The sequence below is a fragment of the Myodes glareolus genome, chromosome X (genome assembly GCF_982192425.1).
Source record: "Myodes glareolus chromosome X, mMyoGla1.1, whole genome shotgun sequence".
Classification (NCBI taxonomy): domain Eukaryota; kingdom Metazoa; phylum Chordata; class Mammalia; order Rodentia; family Cricetidae; genus Myodes; species Myodes glareolus.
In genome coordinates, this window is record NC_142053.1 from 23,745,876 (window position 1) to 23,767,661 (window position 21,786).

The 21,786-nt window shown below is 37.4% G+C and overlaps 1 protein-coding gene across 1 annotated transcript; it reads left to right on the forward strand.

The window, feature by feature from the left end:
- The first annotated feature begins 19,879 nt into the window (after window positions 1–19,879).
- On the forward strand, window positions 19,880–20,803 carry LOC125410733 (olfactory receptor 5AR1-like). Its single transcript, XM_048450434.3, has one exon. It carries the CDS (start codon window positions 19,880–19,882, stop codon window positions 20,801–20,803), a length of 924 nt encoding a protein of 307 aa, XP_048306391.3.
- The last annotated feature ends 983 nt before the right edge of the window (window positions 20,804–21,786 follow it).

A 21,786-nucleotide genomic window follows, 5' to 3' on the forward strand; every position in this document is an offset into this window, starting at 1 on the left:
TGTTCTGTAGATGTCTGCTAGATCCGTTTGGTGGAATGTTCTGCAGATGTCTGCTAGGTCCATTTGGTTTATATTGTTCTTTTTTCACTTCAACTTATCTCTGTTTAGTTTTGTCTGAATGACCTATTGATAGGAGTGGGGTGTTGACATCACATCATCCACAGTTACTGTCTTAGGTCAATATGTGACTTTTATCTATAGTGGTGTTTCTTTTATGAATTTTGGTGCTTTTTGTTTTGTGCATAAATATTTAGAATTGTAATTTTCTCTTGAAATTTTTCCTTTAATGAGTATGTAGTGCTCTTCCCTATCTCTGAATTTGTTTCAGTTTGAAGTCTACCTTTTTCAGATTTTAAAATTAAAATGCCTTCTTGATTCTTGTTTCTATTTGAATAGAATATCCTTTTCCATTCTATTACGCCAAGATGAAGTTTATCCTTGATGGTGAGATATTTTCTTGGATGCAACAGAAAGGTGAATCCTGTATTCTAAACCAAGTCTGAGTCTGTTTCCTTGGGAACTGAGATCACTGATATAGAGAGCTATCAATGAGTGCTGTTTGTTGATTTCCATTATATTGTTGTAATGTAGGATTCACCCATTCTGTTATGCTTATCTGATATCATTTATTCCTTGTATCCTCTTGGGGGTAGCTAGCGCATTTTTTTTATTTTTATGTATTTATTTATTAAAAATTTTCACCTCCTTCCCTCCTCCGATTTCCTTCCTCCTTTCCCCCTCCCCCCTTGACAAATCAGGCATTATTCTAATGGGCTTGCCTTTATCTGGAATTTGATATTTTTCCCTTGAAACTTTGGATATTCTTTCTCTGTTCCATATATTTAGTGTTTCAATTTTTATGTGTTATGGAGAGTTTCTTTTCTGGTCCTGTCTATTTGGTATTCTGTATGCTTCTTGTACCTTGACGGCCATCTTGTTCTTTAAATTGGGGTCATTACCTTCTATAATTTTGTTATGAGTATTTGCTTTTTTCTTCTTCTTCTATAACTATTACTGATTGGTTTCATCTTTTTCATAATGTTCCAGTTTTCCTGAACATTTTGTGCCTGTTTTGTTTTGTTTTTTTTTTTATTTTGTTTTAACATTGTCTTTTTTTTCTAGGCCAGGTAGTGGTGGTGCACACCCTTAATCCCAGCACTTGGGAGGCAAAGGCAGGTGGATCTCCGTGAGTTCAAGGCCAACCTGCTTTATAGAACAAGTGCCAGGACAGGCTCCAAAGCTACAAAGAGAAACTCTACCTCCAAAAAACAGAACAAACAAATAAACAAACAAAACCCCTCAACATTTTCCTTCTTCTGAGCCATACAGTTCTTCTACCTTTTCTTTGAGATCTGAAATTCTCTTTTCCTTGCCTTTTAATCTCTTGATCACGCTTATATCAGACGTTTTAGTCTGATATCCTGAGTTTTTCACTTTGCACTTGTGTTTTATTTAGTGATTCTACTTCTTTTTTAAGTTAAAATTTTATATCTTAAATAAGTTTTCACCATTTCATTAAGATCTGTGTTTCCAGTGTCTTCATTGAAGTATTTATTTAAATCCTCTTTAAGGTCCTTGAACAGTCCCATAATTGCTTTTTTGAAGTTCCTGTCTTATGCTTCAATTAAACTGCTTTCCCTGGGCCTATTACAATAGAGCTTGTGGATTCTGGACAAGGCATGTTTTCTTGGTTTCTCATGTTTTTTTGTTTGTTTTGCATTTGAGTCTAGAAAGCTGGAGTTATGATATTTGAAGCTTCAGGTAACTGCTACACTTACACAACATCCAGCCAGTTATAAATCCTAACACAGTGTATGTGGGTAACTACAAAGCCTCATCCTTGGCTTGTGGGAACTATTAGCAGATGATGGCTGCAGAGGGATAAATGGTCATTATCTTTTGGAGACATGGCTGCTGGTAATGAACATGTTCCTCAGTGGACGACTCCTTTCCTGCGCACACATGTCAAGACTAATTTGGTTCAGTGGAAATGTATTTCAAAATAGAAGACATAAAATTGGGAGAGATATGTGTTGGTGGGGTCTTAGGGTAATTGGAAGGAGATAGAGCAGTGTTTACCACTTTAGAGGGAGTTGGACCTGGAAGAATGGAGACAATAAATGAGGTAAATTAAATTTTATGAAAAGGCCAACTTTATTTAGTGCATCAGGCAGTTTATATGCTGTGGGTTAAGAGGAATCACGTGAGTTAAGTGTACAATCAATAGGGTAAGCCCCATGTAGAGGACAAGTCACATGTGGACAGGTAAGCCACACGTGGAAAAACATGTTTTTCCAGAGAGCCATATAAATTAGCCCATTCAGCAGTAGTTACTTGATTTTTTTTATAAAGATACTTAAAATAAGCAGTGGAGAGTAAATACCATTGTCAACAAAATGTGTTGAGAATACTTGATATTTACATAAAAATAAAGAAATTGGTCCATGTCAGTTATCCTGTACAAAAAAAAAAAAAAACTCTATATGTTTCAAATACCTCCCTGTAAGAACTGAGAGTCTGCAAGTTCTGGCGGGGGGGGGGCTTCAAGATATAAACCTTGACAAAGACATAGGCCTAGGCAAACTAGGCAAAAACATTCGGAGTAGGATACCAGTAGGAACTCATAAAATAAGTAAGCTTCTTCAGTGAAAAATAAATGGCTAATTAAGTTAGTAAACAGCCTATAAAATGAGAAAGAATGTCACCTTCCATTTGACATGGATTAATATGTAGATTATTCAAAGAACTAAAAACAAACAAAAACTATTCAGCACAGAAAACAATAAATAAATGCCTAAAGAAATGAAGAAGAGTTCTCAAAAGACGAGGTCCTACTGGACTGCCTCATCCAGCCTTTATATGAGGGTTTGTGCTTAGTCTTAATATAACCTGATATGCTATGGTAGGTTGATATGCCTGTGAGGCCTGCCCTTTTCTGAACGGAAAAAGAGGAGGAGTAGATCTGGGGGAGAAGGGGAATTGGGAGGAGAGGAGGGAGGGGGAAACGGTGGTCTAAAGGTAATGTATGAAAGAGGAATAAAAACAACAAAAATTGATGAGGTACACATGGCCAATAACATAAGAAAAAATGTTTAACTTCACTAGACATCAAATAGATGAAAACCAAAGCTACCTTAATATTCCATTTTATTCCAGTCATAATGACAGAGATTGAGAAAACAGATAAGAACAAATACTGGCATGGATATTTATGAAAAGATACCCTTATACAGAGCTGTTGGAAATGTAAACCAGCCCAGCCACTGTGGTAATCAATATGGGCTTGCCTTAAAAATTAAAACTAGAAATATTGTATGACCCAGCTATATTACTCCTGAGAATTTACTCAGAGAATTCTGAGTCAACATATCACAGAGATACTTGCACATCAATGTTTATTACAACATTACTCACCATAGCTAAGTTATAGAACCAGCTTAGGTTTCCAATAACAGAAGAATGAAAAAATACGCCTACTCACAGAACCTTTCTACCCCAGCATAAAGGAAAGCAAAGTTATGTTGTTTGTTAAAGCTGTATGCAAGTGAAGATTTTCATATTAAAAGAATGTAAAAATAATCAGAGTTATTTGTCAAAGAGGCTCAGAAGTCAGCACAAGCTACTGCCATTACTCTTGGTTGCCCATATCACTACATAGTACAACTTATGGCCAAAAACACCACACACGTTGGGACATAGACAAATCAATCTCAAACTGACAGAGAAATTTCCTCTCTGCAGTCTAGCTTTCATGGTACCAGAAGGTTCTATGCAGAGCACAAAGGGAGAACAGATACCAGTGGTCTTACTCAGCACCAGAACCTGTGTGTTACAATAACGACCTGTCTATCAAGATGTGCCCACTGAGGCTATAGGGAAATTATTGTCATTGAGGGAATCAATCTCTTTCTGTTTGGATTTGAAGCCTGCTTCACAGACTTCAAATTCATGCCTATTAGTGTGGTACCGGTAAAAAGTATTTAGCATTTAACTTATGGATCCTAGGATAGAAAGTGATATTATTATTTTCCACATGATTATGCTTTCTAACTCTCCTAAATATTTTATATCTTTAGAATCATACTGTTCTCAATTTCAGTCAGAGAAGTTTCCCCTTTTATATTTTTGAGGTCATAATATAATTACATCACTTCTCTCTTTCCTTACCCGCCCCCCTGCAAGACTTCTCATACATATCCCCACTCTCTTTCAAATGCTTGGCCTTTTTTCATTATTTTTGTTACATGCATAAATGTATATATACATACATAGTCTAAAATATACCCTGTTCAGTCCACATGATACTACTCTTATGTTTGTTTTCAGGGTTGACCACTTGGAACTGAATAACCAATTGGTGTTCTCTTCCCTGGGAAAGACTCTTTCTCCCATGCGCAGCCTGTTTTTCTGTCTGCACTTCCTAGCACCTGACCGAGGCCCCCTGGATGTTGACCTGTCCACTTTGGCATGCCTATTTGTTGTGCAGTTCAGCTCATGTTTAGACAATCATATTGGTGAGACTTTATGAGCGTAGCTTCTAATATTATTAGGAGACACAGTCTCAAATAAAATTTCTGTTTCCTGTGGCGCTTAAGATCATTTTGTTTTCTTTCACAATGTTCCTTGAGCCTTAGGTGTGGGAGTGTTATGTGGATGTACTCATCGAGACTGGGCTCCTCAACTCTATTTTTGATTGCTTGTGGTTTTCTCTAATGGTCTCTGTCTGTTGCAAAGACAAGTTTCCTTGATGAGAGGTGACGCCAACAATTAACTGTGGGTATAAGGACAGATATTTAGAGTTTAATGAAGTGGTGGTTGTAAGTTCTCTTCCAAAATTCAGGACTTCATTAGCCTGAGTAGTTGACTAGGTTTCTGGTACCATAAACTTGTCCCTCTTGGGTGAATCTTAGGTCCAATCAGACATCTGAAGGTTACCAACAAAGTATGCATGCCACGACTGTACCCTTAGGGATACTGTGCCACACTGGATATTGTTATGAGCCATAGGTGATATAGCTTGATATAATTATTGATTGCTTCACTCCTCTGGAAGCTTTCATGGCATTTTCTGGTACCATGAAGTCTAACCCTCAGGGAGAAGACATTTAGACCTGTTCTAGTTCAGGGGCATCTGGCCCCTGTCTCTGTAATATAGATTTACCTTCAGGGGACAACTAACAGCAATAATAATAGCATGCATGCTTTTGGAATCTCTTGGACATCCTTAACCAAGAACTCAAAAGAGGACTTTAGAGAAGTTTCCTTTTTGCAGTAAGCAATTATAAATGTAGAGACTTGTAACCAGTCAACACACTGAGAATAAGTGACCATGAGCTGTCAGTCCTAAATGGAGCATATTTTTCCACCCCCTAAACTCAGAGAACATCATGGGAGAAGAGATAGAATATGAGAGCCAGAGATTTTGCTATAAAATTATCTTTTCTGAACATGGTGTGGGTATTTCTTTCATGAACCTGTAGCAAATATGGTTACTTGTTCATGATCAAACTAGGCAAGATTCTATCATGGAATGGGGAATCCTAGAGACTGATCCCTGTCTGAGAAGCTATTGGCAATAGCTGTTCAGGGAAAGGGAACCATTATTTTTCCAGCACATGATCACTGATTGGGTTTCTGTTTTGTGAATGGCTCCAGACCCATGTACACATGAGAAGCACTAACTAGAATTAGTGAAATATTTTTTAAAAATACATGAAGTTGGGAGGAAGCCCATAGGTCTTACGAGGGTAAATGTTGTTAGATATAACTATATTTTATTTTTTAAATGTATTTAATTCTCAAAAATAAGAATAAATAAAAAGACAAGAAGTCAAGAGATGGTATTGAAGGGGTTGGGATAGAAGACAAGAAAAGATTGTCGATATGATCATATTTCCATTGTATAGAAATTCTCAAATAATAATTTTTTTAAATTAAAAACCTAAAAAGACAAATGTTGTATGTTTCTCTCATTTTGGTCCCTAGATTTAGTGGAGATACATAAAATCATGTATGTTTACTATGACATGAAAATGAAGAGGAACTTTCCAGGAAAACAAAGTCAATGTGAAGGAGAGAGGCTGAAATACAGAGTAGGCACGTGAGAGAGAAATATTCTAAACTTACAATATGTACTCATATGAGAATGTCCTTGAGTAGTTCAGAACCACCTATAGTGAATATATACAGTGAAAAATAAAGTGAAGGAACTATTTTCCTCCACTGCATATTCTTAGCACCTTTGTCAAAAGTCAGTTTAATGTAGATTCATAGACTCATTTCTATACTCTATCTTTCCTTTGGCCTGCGTATCTGCTTTCTTTTGTCAATCATATACTGTTTTGTTTACTATGCCTTAAAGATCCATGTAGTATAATGTCTTCTGTTTTGATATTTTCATAGCAGTTTGGACTACTTAGGTTTCAGTGTGTCTCCATAGTAATTATAACATCTTTTTCTAATTTTCTGAGTCTCATTGGCATTTCAATAGTAATTACCTGGAATTTGCAGATTTCTTTGTGTAAGATAGGCATTTTCTTAATGCTGACTATTCCAATCTATGAAGAATATATAATTTTCTCTACTTCTTAATTTTCTCTACTTAAAATACATACATGTCTTATGTATTTTAAAATATCTATATTTTTATATGAAAGAAATTATGCCATATTTGTCTTTCTGAGTCTTGCTTATTTTGCTTAACATGATAATTACCACTTTCATTCATTTTCCTCCAAATGACATGCTTTTCATTTTCCTTTGTGGTGTAACAACACTCTATCATATATATTATATATATATATATACATATATATATAATCTACTGATGCATAATTAGTCTGATTCTATAATTATATTTTCAGTAATAACACAGCAAAAGTTGTGGGATAAATTGAAAATAGGTATATGGCATACATTTATGCATGTCAGGTAATATTTTTACTTAGAGATAAAGGCCCTGAAGAGTATATATTTATATAGCTTAAGTTTTTAATGCATATTTTACTTTTTATTTAAAATAGTTGCTGGTTCTACTTAATACATTTGCTTGAGAAAGAGAATATTAACCAGAGATGTTCCGCTTCAGGAGGTCCCATTTATTTATTGTTACTCTCAGTGTCTGTGCTACTGCTATTATATTTAGGATGTGGACTTCTGTGTCCATGAATTGAAGGTTACTTCCTACTTTCTCTTCTATCAGGTTTAGTGTGGTTGGATTTGTATGGAAATCTTTAATCCATTTGTACTTGAGTTTTGTGAATGGGGATAGATATAGATCTATTTTCATTCTTCTACATGTTGACATCCAGTTATGCCAACACCATTTGTTGAAGATGCTTTCTTCTTTCCTTTGCACATTTTTACCTTCTTTGTAAAAAATCAGGTGTTCACAGGTGTGTGGATTAATATCTGGGTCTTTGTTTTAATTCCATTGGTTAACCTCTGTTTTATGCCAATATCAAACTGTTTTCATTTCTGTGGCTCTATAATACAGCTTGATGTCAGGGATGCCTCTGGAAGTTCGTTTATTGTACAGGATTGTTTTGGCTCTCCTGGAATTTTGCTTTTCCATATGAAGTTGATTATTGTTCTTTCAAAGACTGAAGAATTGTGTTGGAATTTTGATGGGGATTGCATTGTATCTATAGATTGCTTTGGTAGGATTGTCATTTTTATTATGTTGATCCTACCTATCCAAGAGCATGGGAGAACTTTCTATTTTCTTGTATTTTTACAATTTCTTTCTTCAGACTTAAATTTGTTGAATGGGTCTTTCACTTCTTTGGATAGGGTTAGCCCAAGATATTTTAATGTTATTTGTGGCTTTTGTGAAAGGTAATGTTTCTCTGATTTCTTTCTCAGCTTCTTAATCATTTGTATATAGGAAGGCTACTGATTTGTTTTGAGTTGATCTTGTATCCTGACACATTGCTGAAGGTATTTATCAGCTATAGGAGTCCCTTAGTAGAGTTTTGGGTTCACTTTTGCATACTATCCTATCATCTGCAAATAGCAAAAGTTTGACTTCTTCCTTTCCAATTCGAATCCCCTTGATCTCCTTATGTTGTCTTATTGCTATTGCCAGAACTTCAAGAACTATGTTGAATAGATATGGAGAGAGTGGACAGCTTTGTCTTGTTCCTGATTTTAGTGGAATCACTTTGAATTTCTCTCCATTTAAATTGATGTTGACTGTTGACTTGATATATATTGCTTTTATTATGTTATCTCTTTGGATGGATACCTTGTTCAGCCTAGATATCTTGTGGAGGACTTTGAACCTTTCCCAAAGCAATGTGCCTTACCCTATCTGAGGAGTGGAGGGGGTGGGGGATTAGGTGGACGGAAAGGAGGTGGGGAGGGAGTGGGAACTGGGATTGGTATGTAAAATTAAAAAAGATTAGTTTTTTTTCAATTTAAAATAAATAAATAAATAAATAAAATACATAGTTACTCCAAACAGGGTGACTCCAAGTTGCAGCTTATCTAATTAAATCCTCATAGTCTCCCTCAAAGTGTTAACAATACCTGTAATCAGTGTATAATATATATATATATATATATATATATATATATATATATATATATATATATATATATACATGTAGTTTAGTTGAAAATTTCCCACCAGAATTGAAAGTTCTCCCTCTAAGAACCAAAGACCATCCACCAAAACCCCAACACCAGACATGAAAAGCTCCATTTTGTGTTTTTGGTCAGGGTTCTTCCAGAGACTACCAAAACATGCAAAGTGCTTGCTATTGCTCTTGGTTGTGTCTTCCTATCTCCAGGTACTGACAACGTTCTGCATTTCAGACACAGGGCTCAAAGGTCTCTGAATAACACCTGAAAGCTTCCTACCTGTGGACTAGCTTTTCTGCTAGCAGAAGGTACAATTTAAGTTTCCAAAGGAGAGAAACATTCCACAGTCCTACCCAGCTATGATGCCTATGAACCACATCAGCTATCAGCATGGCATGATAACTGGACCAAAGACCTGCTCAACAAGAGGCAAACCATGCTCAGTAGTAGAAATATAGCCAACTACTAAGGGCTAATGAAGTCTGAGGGGAGAACTTACAAGTGCCACTTTATGGCCTGATACCTACCTACATTCTAAATATTTGTCCTTATATCCCAGATAAGTGAACTTTTCCCCTTCTATGTTAGCATAGCTGATGGTGTCATCTTTGCTCAGGTCGTGGGGGTTTTTTTTTGGCAACCTTTCTTGTGAGACTTCATGGGTGCAGCTTCCCTGTCATTGCTAGCAGATGCAATCTCACAACATGCTCCCTGCTCCTCTGTCCCTTACAGTCTTCTCCAATGATCTACAGTGATCTCTGAGCCTTGGGTGGAAGACTCCACATGTTGATAAGTTGTGATTTTCTGTAACGATCATGTTCTGCTGCAAAGAAGTTTCTTTGACAAGGGGTGAGAACTGTACATCCTAAGTATGTGCTCTTATACTCTCATCAAGGAGACATCTCTGTGACAGAGACCATTTAAGAAAACTACAAACTGTAACATGAGGGCTGGCTTGTTGGGGTTTCTGTCCCGTCTAGTACCCCACAGCTGGCAAGTCCCAAAGAAATCACAGAGTCTACTTTGTTATAAACTGATTGGCCCATTAGCTCAGTCTTCTTATTAACTAATTCTTACATCTTATGGTAACCCATACTTCTTGTCTGTGTTAGCCATATGGCTTGGTACCTTTGTCAGCTGTCAGCTCACAGGTTGCTTCTTCGGTGGTCTGGGCAGGAATGGCGGAGGGAGCTTTCTCCTCCCTAGCCTTCTCCTATTCTCATTGCCCCACCTCTACTTCCTGTCCGGTTGACCCGCCTATACTTCCTGCCTGGTCAATCAGCGTTTTATTAAAATACATTATTGACAGAATACAGACAATTCTCCCGCACCAACAAACACCAACAACAAAAATGCATAGTATGGAGACCAGTTCTTGTGGTTTCAGTGAAATAGCCATACTTAATGCTTAATGATTATTGTGGTTTGTGGAAGAGGGAGATGTAAAGACTATAAGAGCCACAAGATGAGACAGTTTGCTGTGACATTGTGTCTCCCAGGAATTACAGAAGCTACACTCATAAAGTCTCACCAATGCGACTGCCTAACAGTGAGCTGAACAAGGTCAATAATATGCTAAAATATATGGGTAAAATCCTGGGAGGCCTCAGTCCTTTACAAGGAAGTACAGGAAACTAAGGAATGCTGAAAGTGGGGAAGAAATTGTCTTCCCAGGGAAAATCCCACCAACTGATTATTTAACAGCAATGGTCAGACCTGAAAGCATACATATGAGTAACACTGTAATATTATATAGACCGCTCAGTTAGTAGATATAAGATCATACTTAAGCATTTAGAAGTGTGTGTGTGTATGTGTGTGTGTGTGTGTGTGTGTGTGTGTGTGTGTGTGTGTGTGTGAGAGAGAGAGAGAGAGAGAGAGAGAGAGAGAGAGAGAGAGGGAGAATTACTGAGAAGAGTCCAATGGGGAAAAGGCCATAAATTTGAGAACGTTTTTGAAGGTTTTAGGAGGGGAGTGAAACTATTCATATACCCTTGACCAATGTCGTCCTCTATTCAGGAAGGTTGTCTTCTTTGACCCAGTGTACTGTTTCAGGAGGGATACACATGAAGTAGTGAGGGAGGAAGGGGACACCACTCTGCTAGTCAGATCAACTGAACTGATCCTGGTGATCAATGGGATGGCACATGTGGCAACCAGATTGCGCTCACATCCATGGCCATGATTTTGAAAGAGAGTAAGAAGAGTTTCACTGGAAGGTTTGGAGGGAGAAGGGGGAAGGAGGATATGATGCATTTACATTATAAAGTCAAAATAATTTTTTAAAATCAGTGTTAGGCAAGAGACACCTCCATTCAAATTGTTGGGCGAGAGTAAGAGACTGCCGAAACAATACCTGCTACCTCCATTGGCCTTGATTGCTTCCTAGAACTTGAAGGTGTATTCTTTGGACCCAAGAATTGGAGAAGTCAAGCTGTAACTGACCTTGAAGCCTCCTCCCTGAATTCTAGATTTCATATTATCAGAAGGAGGCCTGCAAGCTGACAAAGGAAAAAAAGTTCTAAAGCCTGGAAGTAATAATAACGACTAGTCTGGCACGATATACTCAATGTTGTGCTAGTGACACTTCTGTCTTGGGGACAACCACAAGTTGTCTAATTGGATGTAGAGCCTGAGCAGTAGGAAAGAACTCATATGTGGTCCTTCAAACCTAGCTAAAAACCAACAGCTAAAATAGTCGTAGATCCTAGAGGCGAAGCCACTACCACTATTTTTGTAAACAAGCACAATTGTTAAATTACTCTCTAAATAAATACCCTTATACCTGCTGGTAAGTACAACTCTCACCACTGATCAGAGACAGAGTCTGTTATAGAAAGCCTCAACTGATCAAAAGTTAGAGAATGACTGTGAGGTTCAACAGCTTCCATTCAGTGTATGGCTGAACTTGTCATCTTACTGTGGGTTTTTTTTTTGTATACAAAATCAAGCTGTTTATATAACAATTGCAGTCTTGCTAATCTATCTTCCAAGAAAGTGTAGAAGGTCTGCCTCCATGTTTATTTTGAGAGCTAGGAGTATTTATAAATAAATAATGTTAAAATAGGTTTGTGATAGAAAACAACAATGTGTTCAGTTGAATGATACTCTATTATACACCATTGCCTTTACCGAACTTTTTAAAATTTAAACACAGCATTTCTATAAGGTTTACTATGCCCATCTTATGGAGAACAGATGAGAGTCAGAGAGTAAGTTAGCTAAAGTTGTACTAGTAGTTTGCAGTAAATTCAAGGCCTTGAGCCAATTTTACTTCGCTGCAAAGTCTGTGTTTTATTCTTTAAAATATAGACTTTTGTGCGTAGCATGTTGTCTCTGAAATGTCAGTAAATTAGAGTTATTATATATTTTGAGATGAAAAAAGACTGCAAATTTTCTGCCCAACGTTGTGATTTTTTTTACTCTCTCTCTGCCCCCTTCGTGTGTGTGTGTGTGTGTAGTATGTGTGCATGTATGTATGTGTCAATCAGTGCATATGGAATTTAGAGAATAACTTTCAAGAATATAGGCTTTCCTTCAGCTCCAGGTCCCTGGGATCAGACTCAAGTCATCAAGCCTCCCAGCAAGCTCTTTTACCTTCAGAGCCCTATTGGCAGCACCAATCTCTTGGTTTTTAAATGGATATGCAGTGGATCAGAAAACAGGTTTTATTAGCCAAAAGTAAGATAGCTGCTTAGGGTCATATTTAAGGCCTATTTATTAACCAACCTGCCCATTGCTCTTTCCAATTAGGGATTTTCAAGGTAAGGCCTTATGCTAATTAGTTCAAATGGACAGTTCATATCTCCTAGGGAGTTAAGACAATAAAAATGTTGTAGTATGGGAAGCAGATTTAGGGAACAAAGTTAGTGGAAGAATATTTGCACAAGTAGAAAACATGACAAAGACATCCTAGTTACATGATACTCTTCAATTAAGCTAAGCTTCTCTTAGGGGAAACTAACTCTATATTATATGATACACATTTTTTCACATTTGACTCATGATTGACTATATAATGTGAAGAGGAGTCCAAAGAGCTAAATGCCTCATTCATTCCAGAGGAAACAGTACAGGGAGATGAATGAAATGCTAACAGTCTCCTTGGGATAAACCTCAAGAAACTGTAGGTGAGTAGAGTGGCCTTGTGCCTTTTGTTGTAGTCATAGTGTAGAAGAGAGCCAAGACTGGGTGGGTCCTTTCATGGAGAGCTACTGATTTAGGCTATACGATAAAAATGGATGTATTTTGACATGTTTGCCTAGGGCATATACCTAGAAAAACTCCAGGCAGACAGTTTTTCTTTGACTAACTCTAAATTGCTTTTCACAATTCTATTTTATGTCTGCAGAGGGAACACACAATAAATTTGGGTAAGAATGTAGCAGGCAGAAATCAGAGTTGATGAATTCCAAGCTTACATAAACTAAGGTCCACAATCCTGGGTGCTTTTCTTTCTCCCTGTCAGTAGACTTAGTAACACAAGACAGATGTTCTTACTTCTTCCAACTCCTGTCCTATTACCTCAGGGATTTTGAAGACTAGGCTTTGTGATTGCTTTGGTGAAATAGAAGAGGATTTAGTGGGTTAGGGTGTGAGATGGGGGAGAGGCTGGAGGGAGGAAGGCAGCATATCAAACAGATGGCTTGTGTTCATCGCAGATTTGAAAAGGGAAGATGCACACATTCCAGCCTTCTGCAGGAACTAACAATCAGCTATTACATCTTATCATTTCTGAGAGATGCTGAAGGAACTCAAGGCCCATAGTTATCCTGACCCTGAGAGTTTAATCCCCAACAAGCACCAGAGCAAATACTTGTGGGTTTGACTTATCACTCACCTTTATATAGTGTTGACTTTTTAAAATTGCAGAACTTTACTGACTCATACATTGTAGATATCTAGCGCTCTGAGTGTCGATTTGACCTTTTTAAGGTACAGTCATGCTTTTATGTAGCCGGAGGTTATATCACAAATATATTTTTTTCATTGTTTCTGGTGATTACATGGCCATCTAACCTGCTAATATCAAACAGTGTGTTTAGCTCTACCCCAGTTACTGGGCACTGATAGTTTTTCACATAGTGCCCTTTTCTCTTTCAACTTCTCACATCCTTTATCAAACTCTTTTCACCTTTCAAGGTCTGTGTTCACTCTTACCTCCCCTAGGAAAGCTTCCTTTTCCCTCCCTTCACCCTGCTCCACTACCAGAAATAAAAACAAACCCCTCTATGTGTTTTTATGGCTCTTTGTCCTTTCTTTTAACCATTATAAACATTAGACATCTTAGATATATTTTAACTGATATCACCATTAACATAAATTTGTAACATTGGCATACAGAATTAATACCATATAATGATGATGATGATGATGATGATGATAATAATAATAATAATAATAATAATGGTTCTTTTAAGGTAGCGATTAGAAGTTACACATAAATGAATCACCTAAGCATATACTGTTCTGAATTACAAATACAGCAGGTGTGTAGCATACCTAATAAAACAATGTGATGAACATTTTGGAGTAATTTACATTTATTTGATGTCATACCTTTGTGTGTATGTTTTTGAAAGAGGAATGATTTAGGAAAAGAACAAATGGTGACTTTTATGGCACACATACACACTGTGTTAGAAGAAGCTTCGTGTTTCAGTGCATACTCTTCTGAGGTTGTATGTCCTGTCATGTGATTACATAGTCAGTGTGTTCCTTATTGGGTATACTTCCTGTTCTATTTGACTAGCATAATGGATAAGTGCCTGTTTACATTGCTGTATTAATGTTTTAAGTGTTTTTTTTAAAATTCTGCTTACTACATCTTACTGATTTTAGTTATTGCCTCATTTTAAAGTATTCAAAAGACTACTCATCTTATGTTCGAGCACACCAGCCTGATTTCGAGCACACCATTTTTGACTTGATGACTCCTTATCCTTTCAGTTACCACACAACAAGTGCAACAGTGTTGCTCTGCTTTTGTTCTAATTTCACAGGATCAAGTTGTTTGTTTAACTTTTGATCTGTCTGAAACTTAATGAAGCGTATGATTCAAATTGCATATCCTAATTCCTGTCTCATCTTACTACTACAGTTTTGCAATATATATTGAAGTGTTTCAGTTACAAGTGTTTATGTTTTGTGTGTGTGCTCTAACTTCCCTAAGACATTTTTTATAAGAATTGAATTTGGTTCTTTGTTTTCTAAAATATGCTAATTTTCTTGATTAATCTTTGCTATCATTTCTGATGCCAAACAGTCTTTTATATGGATAGCTTTGCAATAAAGATTAAAATCTGAGAGGCTTTCAACCTCCATCACTTAAAACAATCTCATAACTTTTGCTTTTCTTTTAGGTGAATAACATCAATTTATAACTTTCATATATATATATATATATATATATATTCTGAACTTATAAATTCACATCATATGAAATCTATGCTTTTGTTTTGTTTAAATAATATTACTAGTCAGGTATATTGTGCCTTTCTATTTATTCAAGTCTTTATGTATACCATTATAATTTTATCATTCATTTGAATATATTTGTTTTGTCATTATTACATTTTTCATAGTACTACAAAACTGCTGATAGCATCTCATGTATAGGGCTTTCTGTCATAGGTCACTAGAAGAATGTAGGCACAGTAAGGGTAACTGACTGATCTACACTCTGTTTCTTCTCTTCAGCATTTATCATAATGTTTTTGGTAAAAAATCTCTATTGAGATATAGTTCCTATACCATAAAATTCATACCTCTGTTCAGTAGTTTTTAGTGGATTTACAGTTGTACAGCTACCACTGTGGTTATTTAGAGAACTTTCTCATCATCCAAAAACAAAATCGTATATCCTTCATTTTAGCACCTTTAAGACCCAAGCAAGAACCAGTATGCCTTCTGAAACACACATTACAAATGGCCTTTAAGAATATGCAAATCTAGAAATATTGGGCATCTAAATATCTGGTGAGTACTCTCTTAATTCTATTTAAACTTTTAGCGTTTTGTGCATGAGCATGTTATCTGCATCACTCCATCCTTTCCCTCTCCCTTCCAGCTCCTCTCATATCTCCCCAGTTCCCTCCAAAATTCATGACCAGTTCCTTAATTTTTATTATTATACAGACCCACAAGCACACAATACACATGCTCTTAAAAACAAAAAAAAATGACAACAAACCCCTAATGATCCAAATGAGTTATTTAGTGGAGCTTGTATGTATACGTGTCCAGTTGGGCAATTGGGATCCAACAACCTATGTGTGACCTTGTCCCTGGATAAGAGTGATTATACCTCTCTAATCATATCTTCACACAGCACAGGGCTTTTTGGAATTCCCCCTACCCATATTGGCATACCAAATGGTGCTGTCATTGCTCATGTCTTATTCAGGCAACCTCGTCATTGAGATTTCATGGATAGAGTTTCCCTGTCATGTTTAGATGACTCTACCTAGGAACAGGTGTCCTGGTTTTATGGCTCTTACAAATCTTTCCCCTGAGCCTTAGGTATAGGGATTACATCACAGATTTATCAGTTGTGGCTGGGTACCATACAATACTTCTTTTCTGCATTTTGACAAGTTATAGATCTCTGTTATAGTCTCCATCAAAATAGACACTAAAGGTAAGTAGTCCTATTTCCAAGTTTAGATAAATAATCAGGTTTTAGATAGGTTGATCCATTTCAAAACTCAGTCCAATTGTTAGGATACTTCTAGGTCTTTGGGCAAGTATTTTGTATTTTAATGTCAGGATGAAATTTGAAAAATGCCCCTCTTAGACTCTTCCCTCGGTGGTCTTCAGTGACTTCCAAGAAGAACAAATACCAACAGAACATTACTGGTAATGAGGGAGGAAAGGGCAGTGAAGAGCAGAAAGGTTTGTAGAGCACAGACGCACATCACCATAGAAATCTGCTCTTGCTGCTTCCCTTTGTCAGATATTGAGACTGGCTGGTGACCTTTGAACAGTATGACTCACAGAGCCATGGGAAATTAGAGAGTAAGGCTGCAAAGAGCTTCAGAGACCACATAGTTTAGCTGTTTCGTTTTCCCGAAGAAAGAACTAGGACCCGCAACCAGAAAGCCATTTTCTGCCGATCACATAACTGAAACGCAGTGACAGAGAATTAACTTTCATCCATTAGTGGAGGAATGAATGCAAGCAAAGGAGTGTTCCCACTAGAATAACTTCAGAAAACAAGTTAAGAATAAGTCAAATGGTATTATATAAAGAGCCCTGCATCCGGCCAGAATATCTGGGTTTCAACAGCAGCACGACCTCTCATTTACTGAGTTCTTAACCACGTCATTTGTCCTTTCTAGATGCTTGCTTTTTACTTTAACTAAAAGTTAGTGGGTTGAAATAGATGACTTTTAGAAGCCTGGTACTTAGTAAACACTCAAAACATTTTAGTGAAGTCTTCTTTAAATTCTAAAATGCTTAGTTATATTTAGAAGAGTCACAGTGAACTGCTTAACTGAAGAACAGAAAAAAATGTAATGAACTTTTTGAAGTAGGTACTGTAAATGTAAATGCCTGTATGAACAAGCAGAGGAATGAATTAAAAATACCTGTAAAAGGTCACTTCTTCAACAAATAGGAGTGTCAGAGTCTTTTCAACAAGTAAATAGCCAAGACACATCATCGAAGGTAATAATAAATCCGCTCAATTGTCATCATGACAGTAGTTAATGCAGCAGTGTGTGAGGATGGGAGTATCAAATCATTCTTTTATAAAAGCCTTACTTTTTATGTTTATTTCCTTTGGGGAAGAAAAAGCAATTCAATCTTATTTTAAATATAAAAAAAGATTTCACAGTGTTTTTAAGAGTGGCAGTCACTCATTCAAGTGTTCTTACTGAATACTTACAATGCATGCAGATGCCGAGGAAAAGAGTTACCCTAAAATGGGAATTTTTTAGAAAATGACATAGGACTGTGAGAATAACATTGTAAGGAGCCTGACGTCCTTCAGATCTCAGGTGTGTGCACAGCCTAGCGCTGTGGGTTTCAGCCTTCACAGGTTGAAACACTCATGCTGAGTGCCATGGCAGATGATGTGTGTGGGGGTGAGTGGGAGTTGGGCGCTGTAAGCAGGAGCGGGAACAGGCAGCAGAAATGAGCATATTGACGCGTTCCTCCTCCCTCTCCCACCTTCTGAGATGGAATAATAGTAGGGATCTGTTCCATGTGTATTGTATCACGCTTCACAAGTTTACAGAGCACTTCCACATTCATTATCTTCTTTGATAGTCATGCCAACCCTCAATCAGGAATAGCGGCTGTTATCTTTTCTGGTTTCAGAGATGACAAAATATGGGAGTCGAGGTAGTTGTGGGTTTGTTTACTGTTTTTCACTGTCCTCTGACAATGTGAATTAGCTCCAGCATTTTCACCCTTGTCTTTTTTATCCGAAAGCAGTTTTCTTTCCATCACCCCCCCCCCCCCCGCCGCCAACTTTCTCCCCATTTGACATTGAGGAATGCTCCATGTGACACCGCAGCAGTAGAAGGCAATTCAAACAGTTTTGGAGTAGTAAAAACCAACCACAAACAAACAAAACCAGCGAAGGATTAGAACGACTACAACTGACAGGCCCTTTTTCATCTGTCCTGACAAAAGTGTGTGTTGGGAGGATGGCATGGGAAGGGAGTGGAGTCGGGAGATATATGCTTTGGCTAGTCACCAAGGGTTCTCTTCTGACTCCTTGCAATGATACTAGGGACAGAGATGATGCCTCTGCTTGCATTTAGTGAAATATGAACAAATAAGGCAGAAAATACACAACACAGATAAGTGTCGCTCTGAAAGAATGGAGGAAATACTTTAGTGAGCATTTTACTATGTACCAAGTAGTTTTTAAAAGATGTCATTGAATTTTCACAGTAGTTCCATAGCGTACGTGCTGCTTTTGCCCTTCTTTTCCAGTGTGAACTAAACGTGATGTAGGCTGAGTTCTTGGTGACAGAGTTTCTCTCCTGCGATTGAATAGGCTCAAATGTTAACTATTTTTCTAAGTGATAAACCTATGTCTTCTGATGGATTACAGCTACAGCAAACTTTTTCTTTTTAACACCTGAGGTTCAAATCCAGCTCAAAAAATATGTGTCCTCATCCTGGGACCTTCCTTCTTGGCAAGGCTGGGATCTTCTTCTTCTGCAGTCCTCTTGTGCTGCCCTTGGGTAAATTGAGGACCCCACTCTAGACTCTCTTGCACCATGGCTGTCTATTGATTCAGAGGGAATGGGAGGTGGCTTAGATTCTAGACGTGGAGATGGAGCTGCATAGATGCACACATTCTGTTGTCTGATCTTTAGCTAGCGGAAGGGCCTGGAGCTTGTGTGAGGTAGCAACCTGGCATCAGAAATAAATTGTGAGCACAAGAGTGAGGACCAGAACTCACATACTCCTGATACCATCTGACACCAACCACTTTGCTATGTGGTTCTTTGCCTAGACGCTGCTGCTCACTAGAAGCCCTTGGGAGTCCCAGCTAATTTTACACCTGCGTTCCCTTTGGTTTAGGAATGATCAAAAGGAATCATAGAGCATTATTTGAGCAACTGAAAGCTGCATGAACCCTGAGGGCTTCGTCCTTTTTTGATTGCTCTTTCACAGGATAGTATGTTCACTTTTGAGCTCGACATCTTGCGGTCATTTGGAGGCTATCCTAATGCCTTCAATGGTATTCCAGTCAGAAGATGACCATGGTTTTGAAAAATGTTTTGCTGACCGACACAAATAGTGAGTAATGGTGACTCCTTCAGTCAAATGTCAAATAATGTTTTGGATTCTGAACGTATCAGGAGAAGTTACTTATCATTAAATTAGTTCACCTACTTGCCATTTTGTAACCTTATTTTGCTTGTGGGGGGAGAAGAAAGAGAGATAATTGATAGCACCTTATATTTTTGGTAAGTCCATGTATGAAATTCTGTGAGTATAAGCCCTTACTCACTCATTTAATAAAAAGTATTAGGTCCCGTTTGCCTCCTAAGCCTTTGCTGCTTTGTTCTTTCTTGGGTTTTGTTAACCTTTTTCCTGCTTTTCTTTCTTTACAGCCTTTCCATATTATACTTTTTTTTTTTCTGGAAATGGCACGACTGCATGGAAAGGGCCTTAAAATGTGACTATAGCCAAGAGGAAGGGTTGACTAGTGTCCCTGACTTATGTGTTTGCAGTAGGACTATTTTACCCGTATCTGCTAGTTTTCTCTTCTTTTATCACAGCATGTCTAAAGAGGTTTTGATCAAGTCAGGAGTGATTCTCAGCCACCTCAATGGAGAACTCATCTGCAGAGACTAAATTCATCCTCATCGGAATGACAAATGACCATCAACTTGCAGTCCCACTTTTTGGACTCTTTTTCATTATTTATTTCATCACTGTGCTGGGGAACCTAGGTCTGGTGGTACTGATTCAAGTCAGCCACCGTCTCCACACACCTATGTATTTTTTTCTCTCAAATCTGTCCTTTCTTGATGTCTGTTTCTCTTCCATCACAAACCCAAAGACTTTAGCCAACTTATTAACTCAGCTACAGGAAGTTTCTTTCTTTGGATGTATGGCTCAAATGGGCTTGTTCATAATCTTCGCTTCTGCTGAATGCAATGTTTTGGCTTCCATGGCCTATGACCGTTATATGGCCATCTGTCGGCCATTGCTTTACCATATTACCATGTCAAGAGTTCGTTGTCTCCTTTTGGTAGCAGGATGTTACTTTGGTGGGCTCCTTAACATGGTGGCTGTAACAAGTTCCGTCACACAACTGTCATTCTGCCAGCCACATGTCATCTCACACTTCTTCTGTGATATCCCTCCACTGCTGGCATTGGCTTGTTCTGATCCTTGGCTAACCCAGATCTTGGTTGTTGGCTGTGGGGGATTCACCCTTGTCACCTCAGTCACGGTAATTCTTGTCTCCTACATGTCTATATTCATGACTATTTGGGGTATTCCTTCAGTTTCTGGTAAGCAGAAAGCCTTCTCCACCTGTGTTTCTCACCTGACCGCAGTTGCTCTGTACTATGGAACAACTATGTACACGTATTTGCAGCCCTCGCGGCATGGGTCTCAAGCAGGAAATCAGATGGTCTCGGTGTTTTATACCATGGTGATCCCTATGTTAAATCCTCTCATCTACAGTTTGAGAAATCAGGAAGTGAAAGCTGCCCTAAAGAAAATATTGACACACGGTCTCTAATCTATTTTGTGTCTAAAAAGATAGTAGATTACATTTTGTTCAACAAAATTACATTATGTTCAGTGTTTTCCTTGCTTCTGTATGAAGTCTTGTTAAGAACAACTTAATTACTCTGGCTAAGTGTTTAGGAGTGGTTGTTTAGATGTATACAAATACAGTAGGGATAAATTATAATACAGTATAATCTATATTTTCTGGGAAGATTGTTTGATGAAAAATATTTAAGAAAAAACATGTAAGTTTATGACAATAAATATTTTCATCTGACTCGTGAACTTGTGTAACATTAGTTAGAAGTTAAAATAATTTCCCGACACCAGAGAAGTTAGAAAATATTTAATTTTTCCATGTGTTACAGAAGAAAGATGGCAAGTGTCCTCCAAATAACATTGTTCTTTCGTTCATTTGCTTACATTGAGAATTTATTTGGTGCATTAAAGGTTGAATTAGATTCAGTCTATATCTGTGCTAAAGATTCAGAAGTTTCCTGCTTCTCATTACTGTGATTTGTAAGGGTAAATCTTAAAAATACAAAATAGAGGGGATTCACTAATTAGAATTTCAAGATCCTTTATAAAGAACAATTGATTGTTGTTTATTGAGACATCCAGTTCTGAATTGCACCTGTGATTGCTGTATGCAAATTTTGATTGGAACGAGACCAAGTTCATTGTTACTATTGAATATCCTTTCAACAAGAAACACAAATGTAAATATAACCCCAATTAACTCATTATTCCATGGCTACTCACCAGAACTTATAATTGTGCAACAAATACATGGTCATTGTTACATTTTCTAAATTCATTGAGCAAAGCACGTGCATGGATTGCATGATGCCCTGTGTTTCATCTTCACCCCCTCGCATCAGAAAAAAACAGCCATATTCACAAAACCATCCAAAGAATATAAAACCTTATTTTTATTTTATAAAACAGAGTAGAATCTAGGAAATTGTTCAAACTCTAACAACAAACTCTGGA